Source organism: Pezoporus flaviventris, unplaced genomic scaffold, assembly GCF_033815535.1.
Source record: "Pezoporus flaviventris isolate CSIRO_AGI_PZ_B2104156 unplaced genomic scaffold, CSIRO_AGI_Pfla_v1 ptg000002l, whole genome shotgun sequence".
Classification (NCBI taxonomy): Eukaryota; Metazoa; Chordata; class Aves; order Psittaciformes; family Psittacidae; genus Pezoporus; species Pezoporus flaviventris.
In genome coordinates this window covers 9,533,283-9,559,384 of record NW_026892550.1, presented here as the reverse complement: position 1 = coordinate 9,559,384, position 26,102 = coordinate 9,533,283, and the positions used below count along the sequence as shown (strand labels likewise).

The window sequence follows — 26,102 nt, the reverse complement described above, 5'->3', positions numbered from 1 at the left end:
TCTCTAATTTACGAATATTTCCTTAGTGGTAGCCTTTTCCACTTAAGGTTACAAAGAACCTTTGCTTCAAAGCTCTGCTTTAGCCCTTCTGTGTCTTCATTTTCTGTCAGTTTGCTTGCATAGACTAACTCTTGAGGCAGAAAGAAATGTTTGTGCAAAGCTTGAAGGAATTTCAGAAAAATCTTTGATTGTTTGAAGGGGAAGATTATGCTTTGAAGTATTAATTACTTAACAATTTACCTGTCAGTTTATTAATGCCCCTTCAAACTTCACCTGTAATTACTCAGGCTTCTGGAAGGCTCATTTGCCAAGCATTGCTGTGGGGGTAAAAGGATTCTATCCAAACATAAGTTAATCACTGTGTTTTGCAGATAAAATTTTGGGACCTTGTCATAGTTGGTGCAGAACGATGGAAGTTGGCTTTTTCAGTTTACTGCTATTATTGTCAATAACATGCTCATGTTTTTTTACTGTACTTGGGAATAAGAGCAGACTCCCATTGATTTGAGGAAAGAGTCTTCATCTTTTTCAGCATTTAAAATATATAATTGTTTTCTTCGGCTGATAACAAAGATACCGTTACTTACAATTTTTGTGTTCACACAGTGAACAAAGTTAAAAAAAGTGCCCTAGCTCAATCATTCTCTTATTTTTCAGGTGGATTGATTTTATAATCTGTTAGTTTATGATAGAAAAATGTTTATTCTAGCATAGTTCCCGGGTGTTATAAGGATAGAAATGAGCAGCCAAAGGGTAGAAGGGGGAAAGCTATATTCACATTAGTAAATGAAGTAATGAGAGAGGAGTGAGCCTAAATTGTTTAGTGCTAAGAACTCAAGCTTCCTATTGCATATTTGAAATTGAAGCTAGTGGTTGGAATACAATCTTTCAATTTAGTTTCTCCAAAAGGAATCCAGTGTGTGTGTTCCACTGTGCAAACAAAATGGGAACAGTTGGAAAATTAAAAGCACATTCATCATCTGAGCCAGTTCTCTAATATAATGCATCTGCACTCAGAAGTTAGGAGATATTTTGCAGTGGCTTTAGAGGAAAACATTTGGAAGTACCTAAACCTGCCTGTATGTTCATCTTCAAATAAAACGTCAACAAATCCCTGTTAGGCTACAGTACACAAGGGAATGTTTGTAACTGTTGTGCTGCTCAAGGGCCCCTTGCAGCAGCAGAAGGTCCATTTCATTGTGAAAGTTAGAAGGTGAGACTGGAAACAGTAAACTGGGAAATAAAACCAGTCCTTTGCAAAATTAGTCAGCTGTTAGAAGTGCTTACTAAGCAAGGCAATAAGGCACTGTGGACTTGCAAAGCAATTGGGATGGGTCTTTCTTATAGGCCAGTCTATTTTGAGGATAAGCTAATGAACTGTCTGTAGTACCTACCTGTGTGGTAAGGGGCTTAAACTGCAGAATTGCTGAAATGCCGTTGAGCATTGTGCAGTTACGATAACTTCAGGTCTTAATCTTCAAAAATAATGTGGGCTTGGTGAGGTTTATGATCTCATTTTTCTTTCTTTTTTTTTACCTTTTTTTGGTGGGGAGGTTTAATACTGATTATTACCACCTAAGCAATGACAAAAGCCTGTTTATTTTTAACTCTCTAGTTTTGGAACATGCTAGATTTATCCCAGCACATCCATAAAGGATTTAATGAGAGATGCCTGCATAGAAAAAGCAGAAGTACAATTCTCATGAGTTGTGTGTAAAGTTATTTTAGTGACTTTAAACGATGATTGTACAATATTCACTGTGCTAGAAAGGAACCCCTTTTAAGAACAGTTTTCACTCCACTTTTAAAATTTATAGTCCCTATAATATTATCACTCTTGGTCTCCCACCTACATGCATTTTTCTTTTTTTCATTGCTCTACTGACAATTTGCCTTAATTTTGTGGTGGTGAAGTTGTTCCTGTTTCAGTTTAATGCTGTTTAATGACTTGCAACTTGTGTGACTGAGACTGTTATCCTATCTACAAATGCATTGCTGTTCCCAGAGAAGTCAGAGTTGACTTCTAGACTTCAACATCTTTGTAAATAAAAGTTACTCCTTTCTCTCCCATCCCTGTTGCCACCTTTAAAAATAGAATGCCTATCAGTGTATGCTAATATAAATATTTTTAGTTGTTCTTGGGGAAAGTAGGACTATCTTAACATCTAACCGTGGAAGTTGAAGTGCATAGAATAAAAATATGCAGCGTACTCTTAATTGTACCAAGCCCTTATTTTGCAGTTACAGTAAGAATCCAGGAGGCTTACAAGTGGATGAAAGGATTCAACACCTATGGATGAGCAAATAAGCATCTAAAGTTAATAAAACCATGTATCAAAGCAAAGATGTTTGTTGTACAAAATATTTATCCTTCTCCAGTTGGTTTCTCAGTGTCATTATAGTCTGTAAGTACAAGTCATGTTTATGACGTGATGCTTAATGCACGCTTTTAAGCGGAATGTCGTTTTTTCCAGAAACTTTACTGCTACGCAGGTACTGCACACAATACCACCAGACTTCTGGAGCTTATGGAAAGTGAGTAGGAGGATTTCTCTAAGAGATTCATACTGGCTCTGCTGAACACTGAAAGCTCAACAGTACACTCCAGTGATACACAAAAGCTATTAGAACCTACATTTCTGTTACAAAATGTTCAAACAACTTTTTAAGCACATTGGTAATAGTCTCCCTGTGGATAGGCGGTTCAGATCTCTCTTAAAGAAAGAAATCGAGCGCCTTTCATTTCAGAGATAATGCCTACATGGCATCTTCTGGCAAATGAAAGGATTTTTATTTTGTCACTAAGATGTGTATGCTTTTGCTCCCAAGTGTGTCTGGTATTTTGGAAAGCTTGTTTCATAGCAAAAACTAAATCTGTAATAAAAAGCTGTACCCTCTTCCCTGAAAACCTTGAAATAGTTGGCTTTTGATTAACTTGCCAGACCTGTGCTCTCAGGCTTTTTGCAGGAAGATTTCCTTCCATATCAGAATTGCTACCATACACTTCCAAAAGAGACTATAGGTACTATACATAACATGTCTCAGAAAGAAATAACTTCTAAGGAGATTTTGCACAAACTGTATTCTGCTGTAACTTTTAGTTGATGGACATGGACAGACATGCCCTTAAGCTTTCATTTTCCTGTTTTGACTGTTTATTGCTTGAATGAATATGCCTGCATTATTTGTGTGTGTATGCATTCTTGTTGCTTGCTTCCTATCTAATGTTATAAAATCTTAATATTTCAACATTGTAAAATATTCTTCATACTAACAAATGAGTTATTGCTGAGAATCTGCAAGAAAATTATTTTCTGTAGCTAGCGTATTTAATTTGAACTTCTTAAAGCAAATTCATTCAGTCTTCTAACGTAAATTAACTGCTTCATGTTCATGACAGGCTGTTATTTCTGATGTTTCAGTCATGCTTTGTTTCTTCTTTTCTCCTGTTGTTTTTTTAGTAACCCAGTAAGACCAGATGATGACAATACAGTCCCTTTATAGCTTTGAATTGTGTACTAAGACCTTTACCGACTTCATAAGAAGCTGTAACAATTTCTCCTTCTGACTGTCCCCTAGCAAAGGTAAATATTAGAGGAACAGAGAGCAAAACTGGTAAAAGCTGAGGAGCAGGAGACACAATTCTCTTACAATAATGGTTTGAAAATCGTATTCTGTTGGCCAGAGCCGAAACCAGTACCTCAAAGCAGTCTGCATGTACAGAGTTTTTGCAAGGTGGGTTGTCTTTAGCAACTGGGTGGCTGGCTTTTAAGAAGCCAAATGCTGCTTTTTCTGTTTTAGTTAGTTTTAGCTTTATCCTACAGAAGGAATTGAAATCCAGGGGACAGAACACAGCCATTAAATGGCTTCCAGCAAGCTGAATATTTTTGTGGGTGTTTGTGGGAATCAGGTGATGATACACATCCTTTCTGTGCACCACCCTAACTTCCTTTGGGACAGAATTTATAGCATGTTTTTGAGGTGTTATTGGCTGTTTAATTTTCAAGCTAATCCAGTGCTGGGTTAGATACCTACAGCTTAATATAAACTCCAGGTTCTCTGATGAAACTTGTGGCACAGAGTGTATTTATAACTCTGAACTTAAAGATAATAGAATAGTTAGATTTTCCCTGCAAGTACTACTTAGGCATTTATTATTATCTTAAATATGGGATAAGCTTTACCTGTTGCACTTCAGAGACATGATTTGGTGGAAATCTCTAGACATAAAAAATAAAATGGGAATCCAGCTCCATGTTCATCATAAAGTCATGGAAGAGGCTTTTTCAAATACAGCAACTAGTTTAGTGTCATGTTTGTCTCCTCCTAAACATTTATTTGTTCATCTTATCTTGTTGGGGAAGGGGGGGGTGGAGTTGAGCAATGAATGTAAGTTACTCACACTAGTAACCTCTCAAAAGCAAGTAATTGTCTTTGTAATTCAGACAGTACTCCCTTTCAGATTCAATTACAATAAAGCCTCCTTGCTATAGCAGTAATGTGATGTATGCCTGAAGCTTCAATTAAGTACAGTGATGTGCAGTGTGACAAAGATCAGTTCAGACAGAGAATTTGTTCATGTGTGGGAGAAGATCTAATGTCAAAGACGACTTTCTTTCCTCCCTGCTCCCACCACAGTGATTTAGTTGGTGCAAAGACCTGTGCATGAAAGCTTGTCCCATACTACTCTTCATCAAATATGTCAATTACTCTTGTCAGTTAATCATGTGGAGCTAAGGAAAATGCTTGGCATTATGTGACTTTTTAAGTACAAGACCCACTTAAATTAAGCAGTGCATTTATTGGATAAAGCTGGTGAAAATATGAAGTGCAGTTTTTCTTGTGGATGCCATCCAGCTTTTTCTTCTGTCCTACTTGAACTAACAATTACCAGTAGTGGGTGTATTTTTTCATTAAGAAAGTATCACAACTCCAAGGTTTTATTCTGAGTGGTAATAGTTCGGAGTTTATCACTGTGTGTACAATGAATAAGGTGTCATCTTGGTGGCATTTACTAAATTTCAGCTGGCCATTTATTATTTAGTCATGAAATCCTTTTGCAGTTTTATTTGGGTTTTTTTCAGTAAGCACTTCTGAGGTGGTTTGGGGTTTTTTGGCCAGAATAACACAGAACTGTAACAGACTGTCCCCTCCCGTTAGTCCTTTTTATTTTTTTTTCTTTCACACATAAATGCATTGAACAATATAGGCCTTATTGTGTATCACTTGGTGTCTAAACTGGTACTTTCCTCTGGGATAATAGGAGCCATGTATTTCTATTCTTTGGTTTTTTTTATTTCTTAATCTCTTATTTATCCATGTAACAGCCTACTTTCTAATTTGTTTAGAGGATTTTTGTAGCCTTACTCTGTCTCCATAGCCTTTGGAGACAGAAATATGAGCCAGATCTGCCCATCCTCAAACCTTTTGACTCTTTTTTTTTCAGGGATGTTTTATGTCAAGGCTTTTCACATAAGGTCTGATTTTACCCATCTTGTCTTTTATGTGCCCTCCAATAGGCTGAAGGGTTTTGGTTTTTTGTCTTTCACATATTTGCCTTGCATGGATATCAGTGTAACAGTCTCCATTATTGTGGTTCTCTCTGGTATCATACTTCCTGCTTTCTATTTCTCAGGTTTAAGTGAGAGGCTACATGTTGCTGTATCTAATTCAATAGTTCATTTGGATAAACAATTAAGAGAAACTATAGTTTTAGACATAATTAGAAGAAACCATGGCTTCTTTAAGTCTGAGATTCCAGCACAGGAGCTTCTCAATGCTATTCCCTTGGAGGGGAAAAAAAAATGTCTTTTAGTAGATCATTATTGCAGCTTTGTCTTTTGGGTTTGTTTTTTTTTTCAAATAGTCAGTTGTCCCTGAATTGCGTGTAGGGCCTATGGTCTGCCTGCTAAGCTTGCTTCAGCTTGTGTGCTTGAAAAAGGCATAAAAAGGTGGTAACAAGGTTCTATATTGAGTTGTTCTCCAGAGTTCTTGATCTATCACAGTATATGTTTAAAATTCATTGTTGTTTTCTCTTTGTTTTGCTGTGACTGTAGCTTTACAATGACACTTATTTCTAAGAACATTTTTTCTCTTCTTTTTTTTTTTTTCCTCAAACTGGCTTTGCTTTTAAATACAAGTCTAGCAGGTTTTTTTTGCATCTGACACTCCTGTCTAGGAACTAAATCTAACTTGCTTTTACAAGCGCGGCTCACTAGCCTCTTAAACTAGGTTCTGTGTGTTCCTCAGAAGCAATGCTGTGGTATCATTTGTGAATGTGATACAGTGATGAGGTGGTTGAGGTCGTTATTGCTGCTTTCTGGCCTTTCAGCTGCTCTGATTTTTCAGTTTGTCTTAGTCATGTTTATTCCAACAAAAGATCAAAGAAACCACATTTGAAATCCTGTATTTAAAGAAATTAACTATTTATTGTTGCCTGGCTCACTTTGCTGGGTCATCTTGGTAGCAATTTTCATCTGTGGCAACTGTCAGATCTTCTCATGCAATGGTAAAAATGCTTATTTACTTTTCTTGGTGTGTATTTGGTGAGCTTGGAACTATGTTATCACTGGCTAGGACTGAATGTATCATATGTGATGTGCATACTCTTAACACTCCTGACTGTTTTCAGTCACTTCAGGATCACTTGCTATGCTAATAAAATGGGGCAGCCAATCCAGAAATCTTGTTTCCTGTCTTGTCATCTCGGATCCATTATTCTCCCCGCACATGGGTTTTACATGGGTTTTTTCCTCCTCCTCCTGCATGTCCCTGTCACTTTTTTTTCTGAGCCCAAATGAATGCTTGTAGTCATGATCATATAAAGTGTGTATGCCATAGAGGTTTTCCTTCGTATACTTAGTGTGGGTGTTGCATAATGCACTAATCTTTTCTTCAGTAGAGTTTGCATGTAGCTGTAATATTCACTTACAAAACCTGTAATTTCTTTTAAACTTATGTTTTTCAAATGAATACTTTATCTTCATTGTTGCTTCCTGTCTGAGAAACTCAGTTTTCCTTTTATCCTGTTCTCATTAGGTTTCCACTGTGCAAAGCACTTGCAAGCATCTTGGCTTATGCTTGTCTAAAAATGATTTGTTGTGCATGATAATATAACTGTCTTGGGGCTCGCCTCTAAAGCTGCATAAACAAATAATATATTAACTCAAAAGGCATAAGAGACCGTTTCTTTAAAAATACCATTTTTTCCTTTGGTATTCCTGGTTCATGGTCTTTCTGCTTTTTTATCTGGAATTCAGGTGCTGTAGCTGTGACCTAAGAAGAAAGAGCTGTGTGTACCTGGCCAGGGGGTGATAATAGCAGGCAAGGTGCTAAAACTCCCATGTTCTGGGTAAATCCCCTCTGCTGAGGGCTTTAATATATTTGTGTTGGTAGGAAAGTAAATCAACAATCAGTTTTATTTTTCAGCATGCACTCTATTGACTCTTTCTGCATGAGATAACCTTAATGGTTTGTCCTTCTTTTGAAGGAAGGCAGTGATTATTAGCAGTTAGAAAAGCACTTAAAAAATTGAGGTTGTTTTACGTGATGGATATGTGTGTATGGTCTACTCTCTGTGTATATATACAGATAAAAATCTTTCCTTGCATTTAAGGCTTACTGTGTATGTGCCTTTAAGTATTTTAGTATTGGTGAATGGAAGTGTCATACACAGTGTCATTTAAAATGCCTTTTTTTTTTGTTGAAACAATGCTTGTCTAAAGTGCGTGTAAAATGGTAAATACGTCATCAGACACTTTGCAACAAGTGAACCTAACTGCAATGATGCATGGTGTATTTCAGTTTTTTATGTTAAGGGTATTGGAAAGGTTGGGAATCTATTGCATCTACCATTGATTTGTGGTGCAGTAGTGGGAAGGAAATCTTATGACAACCACAGAAAACCACTGTGGTTGTCTACAGATCTTTTGCATTGAAAAGATTTCTTACCTAGATTTTGTAAATCCATTCTTCAGAACCTTGTATGAATGTTGAAGAGTTCTCTCAATTTTATCCCTTGAAGTCCAAAAATTAGGTTTATATGTGTTATTTAATCAATGGCGTTATCTTCCTTTTATGACTTGAGTTTTAAGCAGTGATACCTTTCAGTCTCACTTCAACTAATCCCCTGCTATGGATTAACTGCGTTTTTGTCAATTTAATTACTGAATGTCAGAGGTAAGGGATAATGATTGAATCCTAACATAGTACTGCATAATCTTCTTTAAAAACTGAAATGTTTCCATTTGCAGCATTTCCTATTTCTTGTCAAAACCTAACAGAAATGGTGAAAATGCCTGCTTGTGCTGAAATGAAGGCTAAATTTCCATTTAAGCCTATAGCAGTAAAGCTGGAATCTTACTTTATGTAGTCTATATACCAAGTAATGTGTAAAGTTTCAGAAAGTAAATAGTAATCATAAGTATTCATCAGCCTGTTTACAATCTACCTATATAAACAGCTGTGCTTAGACTTCTGTATTCTGAGTATTTTTACTGGAGCTGAAAAATATACTTTTTACTAGTAAACAGAAATGGCTCTGGTAATGTTTTGATGGCACCTTTGAAGTCTATCAGTTAATAATGTGCTATTTTAACTTACTATTCTAAATGCTGCATATGAGTGTGAAACAAACAGGTCAGTTTCATTGTACAAAGTCTTTTTAAATAAGTGCTTTAATAAAATAGGTTTTAAGTGACAGCTTTTACCTATTAAATGAAAAAGCCTGCATATCATAAGTGGGTATTTCTGTAGCCCTTCAGAGGTTTAAATGCTTTCTGCGATATAAGGATATAAATGCAGACGACTCAAGAATACATCTGCTTCATCCTTTGTACATCACAAATAATTGCTTTTTTTTTTCTGCTATCTTTTGAGTGGAACTGAGGAAATGAAAGGATACCATAGCATTTCATATCTTAAGCGCAAGACTTAATCACACAGAATAATAAAACCAAAACATTAAATTTTATTAATAATATCATTGTTCCAATATCCACTGAATAACTGGTGTTGAGTGACCTGTCTCTGAAGGTAAAATTAACCTAATTGGGAACTGAGTCACAGAGCAGCCTGGTGATGAACTAAGGTTTATAAAGGGTTGTGGTGGCAGAGGAAGGAACTACAGCCAAATGTTATGTACTAACCACCCTTCCATGTCCTTGTCCTCTCTTAATTTGTTTCTTATATGAATGTTATGTACCACTTAAAACTTGTGTGCTCTCAGTTGCCTGCTTTCATTTGAATGACTGCAGTGCTTGTGAGCCTTGAATAACTGACAGACTTCATTGGCTTATGTAAATGCACCTGACACACAACAGTTAGTGAAGTCTATTTTAATTGTCATAAAATATATATGAAGTATTGTAAGATGAATGTTCCTCTCTTCTGGAAATTTTCATATTCAAGACAAAGTAAAATTTGACATTAAAAGCCATGAGTTTTTAGCAAAGCTGGAAAATAAAAGCTTCTGCTGACAGCCTTTGCACTGCAGTACTCGTATGTGGGAGGAATACACATCAAGACGTTTTATGACTAAAAACACTCTTAAGAACAAGGGTGATAAGTTTTGAGATCACTGCTTTTTATAGTATTTGTGTGGTAGGTGTGTTTACTCTTGTATAGTATTTTTTCTAGCGTAGAGTTGAATTAAAAGAAAGTGTGTGTGTCCATCCTTGTTCTGTAACAACACTGTGTTTTAGACCTTAACCTTCTGAGGCTGACATCAGTACTTTATGAGACGGTGATTTGATACATCAGCCATGAAGCTTGAGTCGTTCATGCTTTATCCTTTTGCTCATCCTTCAACAAAATATTATAATCATGGGAACACTGTGATACTAAGCTATTCTAAATTTGATCTCCAAAACACTCCGCAACCTGCTCTTCTACCCTTGCCCTTCAACCATGGAACAAACCCACACGCATAATTTTAATTAACTGTCTGTTATTTATACTCATAGGTCACATGTGAGAGTACATAAAAGTGATAACTGAGTGGGAGGGATAGGGCAGTAGGTTGAAAATAACAGCAGGAAGCATTTCTTTCTCCTGGCAATCAGTGCTGTTAGAAAAAACGTTTCAACAAGTTTGCTGCAGTACCAGCACATTTTATTTTCCCAGTGAAGGTGGTAGTTGGACCATAAGGCTGCACATTTTTAATTTTGCCTTTTTTTTCTTTTTTTTTACCATCTTTATGAAGACCATTATTTACATGTTAATCTGCAATGTAATTCCAATAAAGTGACTATATCCTGGTGTCGAAGAAACAAAATGGGAATGCTTTACAGTTTTCTATTGTAATAAGTGTTCTTACCTAAAAGGCATTAATTTGAGTAGTAAGAGATGGAATGGGTCAGAACGATGCCATGGTCCTATGTGTGGCAAGTGGAGCAGGAGAGAAGGAAGCTCCTTTGCCTGTATAAGCTGCCAGCTGCTTTTCTTATTGATGCTTATATTAGTTGAGCAAACTGTTTTCTATAGTTTGCTTTTTGTATATGTGTAAATTCTGTTCTAATTGGCAAACACTAGCTTCTGAATGCTGTCTCCTACATTGATTTATCAGAGGATCACCAAAATATTTGTGGTGTTCTCTTCTTAATGTGTAGAAAACCCCAAACAGAAACAAAAAATCCATTGCCCAGGCAGTCGCTGCTGAAATGTTGATGCAAAGTAAGTTAATGGATGTGAGAGCACAGGGAGAAACTTGCCTTGCCCAACTTTTTTCATTTGGGTGGGGTAGATGGATGAATATTATGTTTCTTTCAAACAATATGCTCTTTCTTGTAACTTATTGTTTATTGTTGTCAGAGAGCCCCTGACTGATGTCTGCTGGTGTGAGTGGTGCCATCTGGAAAACAGGCTTCTGACTTATTTAGAGTTCAGTCCTGTAGGTTGTAAATCAGGGCAAGGAGATTAAATGATTAATTTTGGTGGGATGCTGTTTGCTGTTTTACAGTAATATTTTTACAGCTTTCTGAAAAGACCGAGTACTAAACGAAAATTATTTTTCATTGTGTGCCTTGTTTAGCCAGACAACATGTTATAATCTGGCATTAGTATTTTTCCAAGTGGAGCTTGGCAGACAAAACTGTGGGATGGTGAAGGAGAAAACTTACTTCATGGTTTGCTCTTGTTAAAATACATCCATTTTAATTAAAGTATTGGCTCACGGCCTGTTTTTATTTGGAAATAGTCCCAGTAGCAGGGATGCTAAAGAATGTAAGTGGCCTAGTTCTTCAGGAGATGGTTTGGAATGGGGTTCATTCTTTGCTGCCCCTCACCTTTTGAGAAATGGCAGATACTGAATGGCACCTCAGCTAGCAGGGATGCTTACCTGCTTTCTGGGTTACTGCTGTCAAATTAGGTAGGGAATGAAATCTGTAACTTGGAGTGGATGCCTGAAGTAACTGACTGCTGTGTTTCCTCCTACATTTGGAAATTCTGTTTCCCAACCACACTTTCTCATGCTGTGTGTGCCCTCAGTAGGTAGCTATTGTGCCTCAGTGGTGTGTTTGGTGACCTTGTGGGGTTGTGTGGTATGTCCAGGTCAAGCTTTGGCACTTGCTGCTGATTTTGTATCTTCTTTCTAACTACAGTTTTAGGTTGGCTGGTAAAGCTGTTATCCTGAATCAGTGGTATGTTGTCCTTTCTTACACTTAATTAACTTAAAGTGTAGAAATTTTATTGATTTTTCTCTTCAAAATTCTTCCAGACTCATTTATGAGAAGTATCTTATGAAAAAGTAGCAGTTTTGGCCTTTGTCATCTTTTCCTTTAAACTTGCTCTTCATTCATCAAGTAGCACGTGGCGTGATGATCTTTAATGGGTGCAAGATAAAGCTCTCAATTTTTTTTTCTTTGATTGGTGGAGCTATATGCTGCTTTTGAAGAAAAAACTGTTTTAAGTCTGTATGCGTACAGTAGATAGGAAAGGAGTTAAAAACCAGCTGTGATTGTGGAGCTAGACACAAAATAGGTTTATAAGGTGTAATTGCTGTCAGTTTCTGTATGCTGCTGGGGCTGAGGAATTGAGCTTTCAAATATACTGGACATGGTTTAAAGGCTAGTTAATTTTTCAAAACTGCTATTAAATAAAGAGGCTGCCAGGTGAAAGATTGAAGTGCTATCAAGAATAAGAGTAGCAGTAGTACAAAAGCTGTTCTGTACCGCATGTTCCACATGTGCGCATGTTTATTGTAATGCATGTTCTATTGAGAAATGAATTCTGTGGAAGTAAATGAGAAACTGTAAACTTTGTGTCATTCTATGGCTGCTATCGAATAACGTAATGTAAATATGCTGAAGTACAACAACTGAGATAAATATTGTAATGAGTTAATTTCCACTGTTCTTGCAAAACACTCTTGTTGGATTTTTGAGGTACATTCCTTTAGTTCTTAAGCCGCATATAGCAATGATTCAGAAAGTACTTTCAAATATTGCTAGTAAACAATTTTCTTTATCAAATTAATTTATAGAGGGCATGAAGGAAGAACCTGAAGTGCTTTTTGAGGAGCTGCTTGAGAGGGCCAAAGCTGGAGAACCCAAAGCACAAACAGAGGTAATTTTGTATGCTCTTTGTCCCGTCTTGTTTACTTTTAATTCCAAAAGTAGCACTGCCTGCTGAAGAAGTATTATCTCTTGTTTTGTTGAACTGTATCTGGTTTGTTCTTAAAACTATTCAAAGAAAGGTGATGCCAGATGGTTTCTCAGCCTGGAGAAATGCTGCTTGTTTGGGAGTGTTAATGGCTTCAGGTCCAGCTCTTGAGTAAGCTTTTGGGCTGCATGTGGAAACACAGAGAGTGGGCTGAGAGTATGGAGAAGGGACAGAACTGCACATGCCAAAGAGTTACTTGTGGAGGTGTGCAGATAGGGACTGTTAGATGCTGTTGATTCAGCCCTGAACCACTATATACAGAGATCCCAGAACTCTTAGGCTGGATGCTATGGAGGGAAATGCCATTGAGGTGCTTTAGCAGGAGCTGAGGTTAGTTGATGTTTTGCTCTTACAGCATTTCTCTGTTGATTTAACACATTTTAGAGAAGAAACCCCATCTCATTTCCTGAAAGTAGCTATGTTTAGTTGTGTAATGGCAGATATAATTTATTTAGTAATGGTAGCTCTGTCCCTGTATGTCTTAGCACTTTAGGTGTCCCTTAGATTTTAGACAAAATGCACCGGTTTTCAACTGCATTCCATTGTCTGCTCTATTGGTCTAGTATAAACAGCTTAACATTGTTTAAAACGGTTTTAATTCATGTTTTACTTGGTTAGGGTTTTCCTTGAGCATTCTTTTCCAGCCTCAGCTTTGCTTTGGTTATGGTCTCCTGCATGCTCATTGATAGTTTGGGTTTTTTCCCCCAGGATCACCACTAGTTTTGCAAATAAAAATAGAAGGTGGGGATTGCCAAGAAATCCTTTTAAAGCTGGTAAAAAAGCTCCAACAGAGCAGTGCCAGACTCACTTCCCACTCCCCTCTGAAGTTGTTTGAGGGGCAGACTGTCCTTGGAGTTGTAACCTGAGAGTAATAAATTCCTCACCTTTGAAATCGCCGGTGGCTTTTCGAAGAATGAGGCTTTAGCCTTTAGGGGTTCATTGCTGTAAAATCCACATTTTGGCTCTACTCATCCACACGAAGGAAAGATTACAGAACAAATTTTCTTAACTGGAAGTTAAATCCTGAAAGAATTTTTATGGGGCTCTCTAAGTCAGTTATGTATGCATATGTTTGTATATAATTAATGGGATTTTTTTTTCCTTCTCAATTCATTCCGCCTTCACTTCCTTCTTTAGATCTTTTGCTGCTTACACTTTCTATTCCCACACAATAATAGGATTCTTGTCATAAAGAGATCCAGCATGCAATTCTGCTTCAGTATGCACTCAGGATGAATTGACTGCCTGAAAAGGAATCCCAAATACAGTCGTTTCTTTTCTATGCAATCAAATGTGATTTCCTTTGTGGAGAGGGTATTAACTTTCAGTTTTAAAAACCCTAAAAAAATATAGTTCTTCTCTTTTGCTGTATGCATACTTCTAGAATCAGTTAGAAGCATTTATTTTTATACCTTACCTTTGTAGGAGTACAAATGAGAAGCTGAGATGGTACTGTTATGCTGTTTGATAATAATTACAAAGTCAAACATGAGAAATCACTCCATTCCCTGGCTTATAGTTATTACTATGAGTTTATTCAGAAATTACCATGCAGTGACTATGGAGATACATACACTCTGAGTGGCTGTCAATCTGTATTACCTAGCTTTATGTTAGTTTATTGAGAAATAACCGTATAGAAGTTACGTACATGAGACGCCCACAGATGGGATTCTGTAATGGAGAAAAGGCAGCTCTGTGTCTTTAACTGGAGGATCTCTATAAGGGAACTGCTAGAGATAATCACCTCAGGCCCACAGGTGAGACCAGTCTTTGAAGAAGTATATTATGAAGATCTGTGTTAGGCCGTTATCAGCTGTGACTGCATTTCAGTTTTAGCTCAAATGAGACTGTCCCATACTGCTTAAATGATAAATCTGAGGTTAAGACCTTTTCCCATCAGTTCTTCCTCCTTTGACTGCTGCAGGGCAGAACTTTGCAGCCTTCTTCAGATCATTCCCTGTAGGAGCTTTGCTGTGAGGGTGAAAGGTTTTGCTCTTATGGAGACAGCTGGTAGACCTTCCAGTAGTATTTCATGGAAAGCCTTTATGTTTGGTGTTGGGCTTGGAGATGGTTTGTTTTTTCTTTCTCTACCAAAACTTTTAACACACACAAAAACTTATAACTTTATAATCCAAACAAAGGGAAAATATTTTCTGTGTGCTCACATTTTAGGGGTGGGCTCTGTAGGTATTTTTTTGAGAGAGTAATTTTGATGAGTAAATCTTAATGCTGAGCTTAAGAAACAACCTCCCAAAACCCTCAGAATGTCCAAAAAAATACCAAAACCAAACATAAAACTTCAACTGTCATAAAACAGGTGTTATGTTATCCTTTTGCTTGTGCAGTAGCCTTGTGCAATGCAAGTAATTCCAGAATCTGCTAGCTGATGAGTTTCTGTGTCCAAGAGATCCTTAAGAACTTAAAAGCTGCGTCATTAAGTCCTGCTACTCTTAAAGCTTTGCTCAGTCTTGATAGTTACTAATATAAACATGTTCAAGAAAGCTGTTCCTGTCAGAGGATGTTATTTATCATGTAACTTGTTCAGGCAGTTCCTTTGTGAAATAAATAGCTGAAGTCATATCTACAGTTGGGTGATAAAGGTGATAAATTACTCGATTGCTGAAATTTCCTTTTTGTTGTTTTTGTTTTTCCATTTCATGCTCTCTTCTTGGTTTGCAACTATATCTGTGTGCTGCCTGTTGAGCTCCGGCATGACTTTGTATTCAGTGTTTTGTTCTCACTTTTGGATTACTTAATCCAACTTTTTTTCTTATTTCTACATGTTTTTGAGTAGCTTCACTGTATGTGCAGTGAGTTTAGCCACTATGATATCTACCCAATACCTATCTGTGTAGAAGTTGTTGAAGCACTCACTTCAGTGTATGAAACAGCTAAAAGGCTGGAGACCTAACCTCTACTGGAAGGAAAAGATCTTTTTGATTATACCGGTCTGTTTAATCTGTATGGGAATCATGTGAATTATTAATCTTTCAAAGGTAGGGGCAAATCTTTTGACCTCTTGTTTAGAGAGAATTTATTCTAGCTGAGTTCCAGGGGATGGGAGGAGGGAGACGGAATGTAGAGTATATTTCAGTAACTGAAGGAATTCTGTTTCCTATTTATTGTAGGTGGGAAAACACTTCTTAAGATTAGCAGAAGAGGAAGATGAAGAACTTAACAATTGCAGTGCAGTTGACTGGTTCATCCTTGCTGCTAAGCAGGGTCGAAGAGAAGCTGTCAAACTGTTGCGTAGATGCCTGGCAGACAGAAGAGGTATGGATTCTCTGAGACTTCTTGCCTGTGCTTCCCACTTTCTCTGAAGTAATACTGTATTTATTGTAACACTGAAAAGAGTAGTTAAAATAAGATGGGAATGTTCATGGCAAAATTATGTGAGTAGTTGCTGACAGTCTGTTCAAATAGGTGATTTAAAAGGCATTAGTTACTGGTGCTACTCATAAAAGCATTTTTATTGATTATTTGCTGGAATTCCTTCATGGAATTCATTCGTGTTCTTCCCCTTCCCACCTTTCACTGAAGCTTGTTTTTCTTTGACCGTGAAGGTCATATATAACCACACACCACCTACATATGTGCTGTTGTTTCATTCTTTTGCCCCTCTCCAACCCCTCTCCAAACTGGTCTTTTTCACTGTCTTCTCCCACTTAAAGGTTCATATCTTCCTTCATGCTACTTCCCACGCTTGGAATGGTCTTCTCTTGACTGTGAACTATCTGAACTCTTATTTATGGGGAGGAGGAGGGAGGAACCAAACCAAAAAACTCAACAAAACAATTTTCATTAAGTTGTTGCTGCATGTTACATGTCACCCATGCATATTCACACTACCTTTTTGCTTGAATAGCTGTACTTCAAAAGCTGAAGGATAATGCATATCTTGCACAGTCTTTGGAGTACGTTTTAAACTTAAGCGATGCGATTAGATTTAAATAAGCAATGGACACAAAGAGCATTTGTGCAATTTACTTAGGTGGTCAAAATGCAGATGAAACTTGAAAAGTTCTAGTCAAACTGGGAAAAATAAATTGTGGGCAAATCTGTCATTCCTGCACAGGTTGTGGGATAATAGTATGTAATGTGTTTTTCTTTTCTTGAGGTATTACTTCTGAGAATGAGCAAGAAGTGAAAAAGTTATCATCTGAGACTGACTTGGAGAGAGCTGTGAGGAAAGCTGCCTTGGTCATGTATTGGAAATTAAACCCAAAAAAGAAGAAGCAATTAGAAGTTTCTGAACTACTGGAAAATGTTGGGCAAGTTGACAATGAAGGTTTGTTAACAATGAGTGAACTGATTTGTGGTATTGCTACAATACAGACTGGCAGGCAGAATACAGCTAAAAACTTAAAGGGCCTTATAAACAATCAGATGTGAGGTAACAGTAAATGTATGAGCTACTTAAGGAAAAGTAACATTAACAACTTGTAACTCGCTTACTAACTGTGCTGTCTGGACCAACAGCTAGTTCATAAAGTCCTGCCAACTCTTGCTGTAGCCGTGATTCAATTAAGCACTCATTCAAGTGACCAAATGTTAAAAATATCATCATTTGGCACTTGCTGTCCTTGGAAAATAATTTTAATGCATTTACTCAATTTGATTGTTTACTTATTTGTCCCTTAACAGTCATCCTCACAATATCTTACTAGATGTTTCAAGTTACAGACCTAGTCTTCAAGACACGTATCTCACTCTGCTGTTACAGCAGCATATGTTAACTATATCAATGCTATTCCCTTTTCTAATACAGTAATAGGGGTATATAAAGCTATATAGCCACTCCTTACCTGTTTACATGTACATTTGTCTTTTTCCTGATTTTGAGAAAATATCATTCTCCAGATACCACAGTTTGAAGAACATTCCAGTTATTTTTTGATCACTTTGACTGCTTTGATTTTCCATTGAACCAGATGGTGAGAAGCAGCCTGGCCCACTCCCAAAGTCGGTGCAGAAGCAGAGAAGAATGCTGGAGCGATTAGTGAGCTGTGAATGTGAGTGCATGCTACTGCTTTCAATCCTTGCCTGTGGTTTTGGTTTCCGTTTTGTTTTGCTAGGCAATTTTGTGCTGCTGGAGTAGGTATGTATAGCAAGTTTGTATTGATGTAAACCGACAGTGTTGATTTATTATATGTGCATGATAAATACCTGATCTGCATGTGATGTTACAGAAGACATCACCATTACAGTCAACTTGTCAGTGATTAGTATTCTAAGAGGAGTTTGCATGTCAATTGTTATTTTTATATTCTTGACCTTTCAGCACATACAAGTCTATTCAGCAAAAAAGTCTTTGCACTTCCATTTTTCTTTTAGTTTAAACTGTAGTAACCTGTCTGATTACAAGATGGAAAGTAATTATGCAACCATTTAATACAGACAGATCCCTCATTCTATTTGCATTGCTTCTGTTTGCCATTCCCTTATAATTAATGTTTGTCTTTTCATATTTGTTTAAGAAATGATGTAGGAAAGATGCAATGCACCAAGATATTTCTTTCATAACACAGGAGCAGGTAGTTCATATAGTGAGGAAAATTAAACCACTCAGCACACAGTCAGATTTGTAGACCCAAATCTGTGAGTTCTGCAAGGTATGTTGTGGTGGGGGGCTGGAGTTGAAATACGGTTCTCCCTAGCCTTGCTTACCTGAAAAATGCTGATATGCTGCTGGGACTTTAGGAGAAAAGTCAAGTTCTTATATTAAGAAAATGAATTCTAAACAATGCAGGATGTGTGGTTTTTCAAGAAGTTGCAAACATATAATTATGGTATATAACATAAGGTTTGATTAATTGTTGTTTGGAAAATCTCACTTCCTTGAAATGCAGAGGTCATGTGAAATAGTTCATGTGCAATCTGGATCAGTTTTTGAAGAGGACTTTTAAATATTGCAAAGCATATTACTTACTAGTACATCTATAGTTGAGAATACATGTAATTAAAACATCACGTGTGGATTAGTGAACCAGATATGGGGGTTTGCAGGTTTAAATTCCTTGAAAGATCAGATGTACATTTCATTAGGTCAGTTTGGTGTTCACCTTCAAGGATTGTGTTTAATATGCAGGTGACTTATGAAAATAACATTCCTAAGAATGGCGTATTTCAGTTTTACATTAACTTTCATGGAAGTAAAACAGGAGGAGGGTCACATGCATAAGTAAGGAAGGAGGTGACGGGAGAAATAGTATTTTGGAGACTGTGCTTCTGGTCCTGTCAAAGCTTGTGCGAGAGGAGGTCAGCTGTTCTTGTGACTTGTTTGCCACTTCTGGAAAGCTAGAAATAGCCCTTCAAAGGTGAGACCTTTGTGTTTCATTGTCCAGTCACTGTATCATGAGTTCATTGGAGCTATGCTGCATCGGTGCTTAGTGGACAACACTAATGTTCTTTCCATCCCTTAACTGAACAGGACATGCTGGATAAAGCTAGTGCAAAGCAAGTCATTTTGTTCTGGATTCTTCAGTAATTCAGAGAGTGTCAGGAAAAGGAACTGGCAATTTCTTTAATTTTATTTTTTTTGAAGGTTTAAGTGGCAGATAAAATAACAGGAGAGTAAATGAACCTACAGGTAAGTGTAGGCAGAAATTGATGTGCATATTTTTCTTATTTCTGTGGCAGATGGGGGAGGCAGGGGAATTCGTCAGAACCAAATTGAAAAAAAAATCTCTGTATAATAAAGTAGGATCTACAACATACGCTTTTTATATCAAATTTAGAGACACTTGGATGACAAAATACTAATAACATTTAAAAACGAAAAGTTTTCATCAAACGCTTAAAGTAGGAGTTAAGCTGTTACCTCTTCTCTGGAGAGCTTTTATCTCTTCATGGATGAAAAAGACAGAATTTACTTCTCCAATCCACTTGAGCTTCTCCATTCATCTTGCTAGCAGGAGATTCTTCCTGCAGTTTTAATATATTGCCAATATTTGGAAGATAATTTTTGAGCCACATACATGCTTGCAGATATCTGATCTGGGCTATCCTGAGCGGAGGTATAAACAGAAGATTGGATCTGACATTGCCAGCGGACAGTTGTTGCGTGCCTGAGAGTATACTTGTCATTACATTTGATAGGTTGTCTGTACATGATAAGTTAAAACTCCTTCCCTCTCAGGATGTCCCATGGTCCTGTAAAAGTGCTGTTGAGGCATTTTTGTGAGGTTCTAACCTTGTCTGCTTGCTGATTCCACACCAAAATCCTATCTTACCACTGTATATTTTGTCCCGATAAGACAATAAATTTAGATGACAGATTTGGCATTGGGCTTGGTCTGGACCCCACCAAGATACCTAAGGTGTCTCACTGATTTCCCTGTTGCCTTTCAGTCTGTGAATTATAATTAGCAAGAATAAATCCTTTCTTGGTTGTTTGGAGGCATGTCAGATGGTATTTTATGGAACCTGCAGGTTCATGCAGTGGTGGAGGGAGTAAAAGTCCAAGCAAAAGGCAACATTCATGTTGTAAGATTAAAGCAAAGGATAGATAGGTTGTAAGCTGCTGTTTTTCTTTTGAACTTTCTAACACCCCTTTTCCTGTAGCAGGTATCTCACCACAAATGTTTGATTTTGTTCTGCATCTACAGTGTTTTCAATATTAAATACTGATATATCCCTGTGTAATTTCTATAAATGTAGCATTTAAAATAATTTCGTAATAGGCTCAAACTCACTATTCCTCTGATTTTAAATTTAGTGCAGCAGTTCAGTTTTCTGTATCTTTAAAATCCCAAACTAGTACTAAGCAGGCCAGCTTTCATACCTGTGTATCAGCTGACTAGCTAAATTTACTGTGTAGGAGTTGTGTTACGGATTTTTGTCATTCAAAAGTCTTTCATATCTACAGCAATGTCATTTGCTTTAGTGTATGGAAAAAAGTTGCTGCTAATTATCCTTCTTTACAAACGACCTCAAACTACTATAGAAATGAGCTAATCCATGCTAATGTAAGGAACTGGCTGTGCAGAGTTTGGAGCAGTGTGTAAATCATTTTCTGTCTTGCAGCATCCTTACAGTTTTCAGAAGTAACCTCTTGCCTCCCTTCTGCTCATAAGAGTGGATAAGGATCTTCAGGGCAGAGTGGTCCATTTGCCTCTGTGCACAGCTAAGCGAAGTATTTTGTTACTGTCTGTTTGGTTTAGATCACAGGTGATATTGTTTATACAGTTTGGGGGAGACCATTTGTATAGCCACACAGCATAGTGAATTAATACACTGTAAATAATCTATATTAAGTCTTGTAGATATGAATAATTGGGCATTTACCATAATTATGTCTGCAGTTTCTGAACTCAGAAAAATGACAACACGTTAAATGCCAAATTAGAAGTTAGTTTTTCAGTTAATAACATACAGATAATTCATTATCGTTTCTGTACAATTCTTTGCTTTCAGTGTGGCTGTTGGTTAAAGATGGCTCTCAAGCAGTTGTGAAAGATAAAATATCTTACGATTTAAAACTGTTTGACCTAATCCAGTAGTCTTTTTTTTTTTCTTGGAATACTTGCAGATAAGATACGTTCACACACTTTGTTCTCCTGCTTACTGGTATAATAAACTTACCTGCTGATCTGACAAGATTTAGAGTAGTCATATGTTGCTGGTACAAGCACGGATCTCAGAACAAGTGGAAACACATAATCCATAAGGTGTTGTGATGCTATTTATTCAATGTCTGTATTTTATCTTATAGCTAAAAAATTTATTGCTTTGGATGACTTTGTTGAAATTACCAAGAAGTACGCAAAGGGAATCATCCCATCTAACCTGATCATGCATGAAGAGGAAGATGATGAATTGGCAGGGAAGACTCCTGAAGAGCTACCCCTGCGACTGAAGGTAAAAAGGCAATACTGAACAGGTTATGTTGAAGGGCTGTTAACTTGGGTGTTTCAGTCAAGACAAAAGTGACTTGCACTTGACTCTCAGAGCTGATGTTTAGTCTATATAAGTCAGTACAAAAATCGCTGCTTTAATTTCTTTTTGGACTTGAATTCATATATATGTTTACAGTTTCATATATATGAGTCGTAAATTTAAGAGAAAGGAGTAATTATCTTCCCTTGAAGAGGGCAATCTGCCTTCATTACATCTCAGCAAGGATTTGAATGTCCCTATCATAACTGTCATATTTTTATTACAGATGTCATGTTATGTTTCATATCGTGCCTATTTAAACAGGAGCAAGCAGGCCATAGCCTTGAGGTGTGAAAAATTTTTATTATGAAGGAATTCAAGAACAGCAGAACTTGCTGTTAGTTTCTACACTGATACTTCATTAGGTAGTGAAAGTAAAAAGGGAAATTGAGGTGTCTGCATTCATACTGGTGTAAATTTCAAGCGAGGTAGGGGTTTTTTAGCTGCTGACATGAGAGGTTTTGTTGTAATCGTTGTCATTTTGTTGTCCATTGTCATATGGTAGGGGTGGAAAAAAGAAGGATGAGTAGTATGTCTTTTCAGTCGTTTGAATAACTAATACTCTGAAATAGATGCATTTACAAAGAACAGGGGACACCTTTGCTAATAAATAAGCTTATGCCCAAGTCGTTGTGGGTTACCCCAGTTCATCACAGCGCTGAAACATTCTTTGCCTTTCCCATGAACTAATTAATCTAAGTTAATTAAGCCTAAGTTCTGAGAAGACATAAAAACTATATGGAGGAAGGAGGATTGTTCACAGAATCTAATAGGCAGATGCAGTGAGTGTGTGTTTGAACAATCCTGTACCTTTTTATTGATCCTATGTAAAGTGCATGGCTGGTCACAGGGAGAGGATTCAATCCAGCAATTCCTCTATTCTCTGGTGACTGTGTTGGAAAATGCCACATCAGATAGGTAGTTTTAAGATCCTGTACAGTTACTGTTCTGGAGTTAAAAAAATCCCTAAACGTGTAGTAATTATAGATAAAAATATTTATGCTGCTTCCAAATGATATTTTGGTAGCTGTATCTTTAGCTGCTTGGGAAGAATTGTTTTAAAGATAAACCACAGCTGTAAAGACTTCCTGTAAGTGCATATGAATCATATGCACCACTTCCTGTATGTGTATCACAATATATAGCATAATCCTTGCAGAACAGTGGCAAAGTTAAGTGCTTTAAAGCTACAGTTCTCACAGCTCAGGTAATAACCTAAGATAGTAGAAGACTGGAGACATGTAGTTTATCTTCAGTACAAAGTTAGCAGAGCAGAATATTTGACTAGGAAGCCATTTAACTATGTGTGTTAAGGGTAATGAAATACATCTTTCATGGAATCAAAATCGCCTCTGAGCTTCATCTGACTGAATTCATCAAAATAAAGCTAATAATCTCAAAGTAATCTAATTTTATTGGCAACTTTCATCTGAAATATAAATCTTTTTGTGTCAGCTGATGTTAGACAACTGACTGCCCATAAATAAAATGCTTCTTTCTGTCTTTCCAGGTTGTAAAATACCCACTTCATGCCATTATGGAAATTAAAGAATACCTGATAGATATTGCATCAAAGGCAGGAATGCATTGGCTGTCTACCATTGTTCCAACACACCATATCAATGCTCTCATCTTTTTCTTCATCATCAGTAATCTGACAATTGAGTTTTTTGCCTTCATTATTCCATTAGTCATATTCTATTTGTCCTTCATTTCTATGGTGATATGCACACTGAAAGTTTTTCAGGACAGTAAGGCTTGGGAAAACTTTCGCACGTTGACTGACTTACTGCTTCGTTTTGAACCAAACCTAGATGTTGAGCAAGCTGAGGTGAACTTTGGATGGAATCACTTAGAGCCATATATCTATTTTTTACTCTCAGTATTCTTTGTCATTTTTTCCTTCCCTATAGCAAGCAAAGACTGCATACCATGCTCAGAATTAGCTACCATCTCAGTTTTCTTCACAGTGACAAGTTACATGAGTTTAAGCACTTGTGCAGAGCCTTACACACGAAGAGCATTAATGACTGAGGTAGCAGCAGGTTGTTTGTCCCTATTGCAGGTATTACCTGGGAATTTTGGCTACTTGCAATTTTTGGGTAAAACATTCTTTACTGTTCCTGTAGGCCATTTCTTTGTTATAAACGTAAGCATCCCATGCCTTCTGTTTTTGTACTTGTTCTATCTTTTCTTTAGAATGGCACAACTACGGAATTTTAAAGGTACCTACTGCTACCTGGTCCCGTATCTGGTCTGCTTTATGTGGTGTGAACTCTCTGTGGTCATTCTGCGGGAGTCCTCTGGCATTGGGCTCGTTCGTGCATCAATTGGTTATTTCCTCTTTCTCTTTGCACTCCCAGTGCTAGGTATAGGCATTGCACTGATGTGTCTTATCCATTTCATTAAGTGGTTTGTGTCTCTGGAGCTCATGAAAATTTTAGTGACTCTGGTTTTGTGTACTGTTCCTTTGCTCTTCCGCTGGTGGACAAAAGTTAACTTCTCTGTAGTGGAAATGTTTAAATCCCTCACTCGTAGCTCAATTGTGAAACTCATTCTAGTGTGGATTACTGCTGTAGTGTTGTTCTGTTGGTTCTATGTGTATCGATCAGAGGGAATGAAAGTTTACAACTCCACCTTGACGTGGAATCAGTATTCTTTCCTCTGCGGACCCAGGTCGTGGAAGGAGACAAACATGGCCCGCACTCAGATTCTATGTAGCCACCTGGAAGGTCACAGAGTGACGTGGACTGGGCGGTTCAAGTACGTGCGTGTGACAGAAATTGAGAATAGTGCAGAATCTGCAATAAATATGCTTCCACTTTTTATTGGTGATTGGATGAGATGCTTGTATGGTGAAACCTACCCTCCCTGTGACCCCAAAAATGTGACACTAGAGGAGGAAGAATTGTGTCGTCTCAAGTATTTGACAAAGCATAACTGCCACATGAAAATGTTTGATCGATACAAATTTGAAATAACTGTGGGTATGCCTTTCAGTAGCAAAAATGGAACCAAGTCTATAGAGGAGGATGATATAACCAAAGATATTGTGCTGAAGGCAAGCAGTGAGTTTAAAAAAGTGTTGTTGAACTTGAGGCAAGGGAGTATAATTGAATTCAGCACAATTCTGGAGGGCCGTCTTGGCAGTAAATGGCCTGTCTTTGAACTGAAAGCAATCACTTGCTTGAATTGCATGTCTAAACTCTTACCTGCCGGGAGGCATGTGAAAATAGAGCAAGACTGGAGGAGCACAGTGCATACAGCCATTAAATTTGCTTTTGATTTTTTCTTCTTCCCATTCCTGTCAGCTGCATAATGAGCTCTCATATTGGTTCAGTGCTATCTTCAGTGTACGCTGCATTTACACTATCAAAGGGTTGGCTTCTTAAAAGGTTGAGGAAAAAAAAAAAGAAACAAAAACCAAAGCCACCTTCCTGTAGCAATGCTCAAACTGTATGCTACTGTAGAGCATTGGTTGAGTTTTGCAAGTGTACACAGTGTATCCTGACTTTAAACCCTGTATGACTGAAGTAATATATACTGGTTTAATATTATAAATGAATACAGGGGATTGCTGCTGACTAATTGCATGGAGACTATTTTGTCCACAATGGATATATATTTGCCTGTGGTATGACACTAGATGAATTCACTTGCTCAATGTTAAAAGCACTTTACTCTTTAAATATTCACAGTGTGCCCATTTGTATTTTCACAGGCATGACTTAGAATAGGTAGCTGACAACAGGTTGTGTTGCATATATTGCTTCTATTTATTTGGTGTTTTCTAGACAAAAGTGATCTTACAGTCTGTACCTGGTGGTGTACAGTTCTGCATACAGAACTCCTTGTTTCACTACTGGTTCAGAAGATAGTGACTAATGTTTTCTGGAAGGGCACAACATCTTGCACCCAGCAAGGCTATAAAACCTTCTCGAGCATAAAACATACTGTACGAAATATGCTATTTGTCCTGAGTGGTTACAGTAGCTACACGTATGACACTAAGGTATAATCCATGCTGGTGTGTGAAGGACGAACACTAGAGAGTAAGGCTGGTATCGAGGTGGTACCAGTAACGGACAAGCCAAAGCAACTGAAAGTAGTACCTAAAATTCTGCTGTGGAAACTGAAATAGAATGTTTGTTTAATGATTTGTATTGTGCAGATAAACATGAAATACAAACTTGAATTAAATGGGTACATTTGTTCCCAATGCTTTGATGTTGTGAGCAGTTGTTTATGTTGCGCTTATAACAGCTTTCACTGAGAAATACAATCTAGAGTAAAATGTTGTGGTGTGAGATATTTAAAGTTCTGCTTCACATTATTTAAAACTCCCAGTAAAATCTGCATAGGCTGTTGTAGCTATGAAATCTGCTTGTACTGTTTACCTCTGCTTTCATTGTGACTTACTACCTTTTTTGACCACTAGATGACTGTACTTCACCGATACATCACGTTGTTTCATCCACAGATCCTGTTAGATGCATTAGATTCTT

General features: G+C 37.3%; 1 protein-coding gene across 2 annotated transcripts in view; it reads left to right on the top strand.

The window, feature by feature from the left end:
• The window catches only part of WFS1 (wolframin ER transmembrane glycoprotein), a 32,620-nt gene extending 6,799 nt beyond the window's left edge, over window positions 1–25,821 (top strand). For both annotated transcript variants that reach the window (XM_061468790.1, XM_061468795.1), the window contains exons 3-8: window positions 12,479–12,561; window positions 15,789–15,933; window positions 16,778–16,948; window positions 17,592–17,672; window positions 21,374–21,519; window positions 23,108–25,821. In XM_061468790.1, coding sequence (XP_061324774.1) covers window positions 12,479–12,561; window positions 15,789–15,933; window positions 16,778–16,948; window positions 17,592–17,672; window positions 21,374–21,519; window positions 23,108–24,916 — 2,435 coding nt within the window. In that variant the 3' untranslated portion in view covers window positions 24,917–25,821. The remainder of the gene's footprint in view (window positions 1–12,478; window positions 12,562–15,788; window positions 15,934–16,777; window positions 16,949–17,591; window positions 17,673–21,373; window positions 21,520–23,107) is intronic.
• The last annotated feature ends 281 nt before the right edge of the window (window positions 25,822–26,102 follow it).